The sequence below is a fragment of the Zophobas morio genome, unplaced genomic scaffold (genome assembly GCF_036711695.1).
Source record: "Zophobas morio isolate AGI-343-1 ecotype UQ-CSIRO unplaced genomic scaffold, CSIRO_AGI_Zmor_V1 ptg000028l, whole genome shotgun sequence".
Classification (NCBI taxonomy): domain Eukaryota; kingdom Metazoa; phylum Arthropoda; class Insecta; order Coleoptera; family Tenebrionidae; genus Zophobas; species Zophobas morio.
The window spans coordinates 714,699-718,319 of NW_026972133.1; the positions used below are offsets into that span (position 1 = coordinate 714,699).

The 3,621-nt window shown below is 42.2% G+C and overlaps 1 protein-coding gene across 1 annotated transcript; it reads left to right on the forward strand.

The window, feature by feature from the left end:
• Positions 1-1,238: 1,238 nt before the first annotated feature.
• On the forward strand, positions 1,239-2,779 carry LOC135136894 (zinc finger CCCH domain-containing protein 13-like). Its single transcript, XM_064066354.1, has 5 exons — positions 1,239-1,259; positions 1,303-1,419; positions 2,242-2,397; positions 2,439-2,512; positions 2,617-2,779. The coding sequence occupies exons 1-5, from the start codon at positions 1,239-1,241 to the stop codon at positions 2,777-2,779; spliced, it is 531 nt and encodes a 176-aa protein (XP_063922424.1).
• The last annotated feature ends 842 nt before the right edge of the window (positions 2,780-3,621 follow it).

The following is a 3,621-nucleotide window of genomic DNA, read 5'->3' on the forward strand; positions in this document are numbered from 1 at the left end:
TTAATACACGCCAGTCCAAAAATCTCCCGGAAACCCTCTCTCACGTTCAGTGCTCCTAATTGCGTCGAGCCGTCTTGCGGAATTACCCCTATCAAATCCCGCGTTTTTCCGTGTGCGTTGGATTAATGGCGTGAATGTGATCGTTCCGCCTGCCTCGTCCTGCAACACTCCATAAATAGGAAATCCAGAACGGCATGACCACATAACGTTATTTCGATTGACTGGTGAACACTTGAAAAGCACTTTTTGGCTATAGAAATCGGCGCTTCCACCGGCACATCCATAGAATTTCAATCAATAGCGTCATTCCCGTCGGGATACGGCTGGACCAAAAACGTGCCACCCTGAAAAAATAATAACCACTCTGTGATGCCTACCGGAGGAACGCTAATCCCAAAACGGAACCGGAACTTAACCGTCGGATAATAAATCCGCAATGCTTTATCGGCTGCCAGCCGGTGTTGTTGTGCAATCGATGACCGAATGCTCCAGACAAACGCGGAAGATGGAAAAAATTAATTGACCGTGTGCCAGAGAGTGACTGCGCGGCTCGGAAAAGAAGGCGCTGAGTGGCGGCGACGCTTTTAGACGTGGAGGCGGCGGAGCGACAGGTAGGGACGCAGAATCAAAAGTAAGTGAAACGCGGAGGGTCTTTGACTACATGTAAATTCAGAAACGGGTTTATTGCCGCCCCCAAGAAAATTTAAGTCATCGAAGCCAGAAATACTTATCAGAACGAAAAAAGCCTGCTTTGCTGTCAAACAACGTCAGGTGTGCACAAATTTAAATTTGAACGTTCTGTAGATCTTCGACAAATTTACTTACACAACAATAACTCGGCTTCGGAGGCTCCGAACGGGAAAGTAAATGAATAGCTCGCTGTCCTTTATCCGCCAAATAAACGTTTCTTGTTCTGTTTGGTCCCAGCCATTGATATAATTCATAAAAGAGGAAAGAGGTGGAATGTTCCCCGAAGTGGAAACTCAAACACGCCGAGCGAAGTCGGCAGCCCACAATACACGGTGTTTCCACCCCGGGAACAAATCCATTTTTGCGCAACTTTCGAATTAAACAGAGCCGATTACGCTAATAAAAGCCCGTTTTTATAATTTGCTCCCTTGGAACTCCATTGAATTTTTTAAGTGTCATTATGTATTTATTAGTCGTCGGAAAGTTCCTGAGTGCTTTCTGATTGAACCGATTCAGATGCTCAATGCACAAATTAATTTCGTTTCGAAATGAACGGAGGGCGGCCTGGGGTAAGACGTGGGGGAAAACGCCATTTCGACCACTGAATTACAGAATAGCAATGCGGATTTCATCGTTTATTGGATCGGAACGAACAGTCGAGCGGCTACTGTGTATCAATGGGCTGTTTATGAACACTGGCGTATGTGTGAGACACTGGATAATGTTCCGGTTTCTGCGGTTTCCGGATTATTTTACTGCCAAATCCATTAGGCACCTATTCTGATCGTAATGGGACGGAGCGGGGGAGCGCCGGGGTCAAAAATCGCCATTGTTAGCGGGAATCAGCCTTGAAACAGCAAATGCAGACCAACCCATTAACTCAAATCACGTTTAGAAAGGAATTATTGGACCTCGCCATTACGAAATAATAATAATAATACTAATAACATTTTTTTGTAAAGAATACTCTATACTCAAGACAAGACCTAACTAACACGTTCATAAATGGAAGAAATAACAAAGGTCCGAAATTAGACACCTGTGGTACCCCAGAAGTGTTTTTTTTTTTAAATAAAAGAAAACAAAATTATGTAGTTATGTAGTACCGATTCTGGCCCATTTTTATAGAAAATCGTAAGTTTCACATTTTTTTCGGACCATTGGGAATGAGTTTCCTGATTCTCTTCGGCTATGTTTGGTCCATCAGAATGTTTTGAAGGCTTTTTGTACAAGTGATTTCTTTTTCGATTGTTTTTTCGACATCTTTTTGCTACCTCAAAATTTTGCCTAGTAAATGCTATTTAAATTGATAAAACAACATACCCCTGTAATTTAAGGTTATGAATCCGCCTTGAATTTTTGCCCTAGACATCCAGATATCAAAATTGTATAATAATGTTTTATTAATATAAGAGGAATGTGTAGCAGCTGCTTTTAGCTCAGATAGTTAGGAAAACAAACGGAAAAGAGGTGAGAAAAAGAGAGCTGGAAAAAATAGATGGCGAGGAAAGAGAGGGAAGAACGATATGGATTGAACGCGACATGATATAGGGGGGGAGGGAAGGAAGAAACCTTGAAAGGCTGGTAGAAGAGAAGGGAAAATGTGGGAAAGAAAGGAACACCGAAGGGGAAGAGGAGAACAGTGAGATAGAGATAGGAACAAAAAGGGAGAGCAAAAGAGGGAGGGACAAAGAGAGAGAAAGAGAAGTATAAGAAGAACGTGTAGTAACCGCTTTTAACTCAGATAGTTATTAACTCACATAGACCAGAAGGAAAAAGAACGAAAAAAGGGGAAAAACGTGGTAGGTGAAAAAGAGAACGAGTAGAAAGAGAAGGTGGGGTGACGGAGAGAAATTTAGAGAGAGAGAAAGTGTGAGGAGGCAGAAGAGAGGAGTAATAAACAAAAAAAGAGGCGAAAAATTGAAGAAAACTAGGAAACAGAAGCAGCGAAAGAACGAAAAAAGAAAGAGAGATGAAGGGTAGAGAGAATGGAGCAGAAAGAGAAAATAAGAAGGAGGAAAAACAGGAAGTGGGAGAAGTGAAAGACAAGCGTGAAAAAGAGAGAAAAAAGGACTTTGAGAGAAATTAGATAACACCGGAGGACTAGACAAAGAAGAAAAAGAAAAAAGGTAAAACAAGAGAGAAATACGGACTGAAAGCGAGATGATACAGGGGGAGGGAAGGGAACTGAGAAAGGTTAAAAGGAGGGGGGAGACAAGAACAATGAGACAGAGATAGGAACAAAGACAGAGAAAACGGGAGTGGAATAAATAGAGAAGGCGAGAGACAGAGGAACAGAGACAGAGAGAAGTATAAAAGGAAGTTGTAGCAACTGCAAAGAACGAAAAAAGGGGAAACAAATAGATAAAGAGGGAAATGAAAAAGAGAACGAGTCGAAAGAGAACACATGCAGAGAAAGGTAGAGAGGTATAGGTAGAATGAGGATAGAGAGAAGCAGTGAAGAAGTAGGGGGAAGAGAGGAGTAACAAACAAAAAAAGAGAGGCGAAAAAATGGAGAAATCTAGGAAAGAGAAGCAGGAAAGACGGAAGGAAAGCAGAAAAAGGCCAGAGGAGAGCGGGAAAGGGATGGAGAAAAAGAAAGAAAGATGAAGGGTAGGGAGAATACAGCAGGAAGGAAAATAATAACGTGGAAACAGAAAGACTGGGTAAAGTGGGAGAAGTGAAATACAAGCGTGAAAAAGAGAGAAAAACGAACTTTGAGGGAAATTAGATAGATAATGGGGAAAGAGCGGAACTGAGAAAGCATGAAAAGCTGGGGGAAGAGGAAGGTAAAGGTGGAAAAAAACACCGATGGGGAAAAGCGGAACACTTGTGGGGAAGCGAGGAACACTGAGGAGGAAAAGAAGAATACCGAATGGGAAAAGAGCAAACCAAGGGGAAAGAAAGGAACATCGAGGAAGAAAAAAGGGA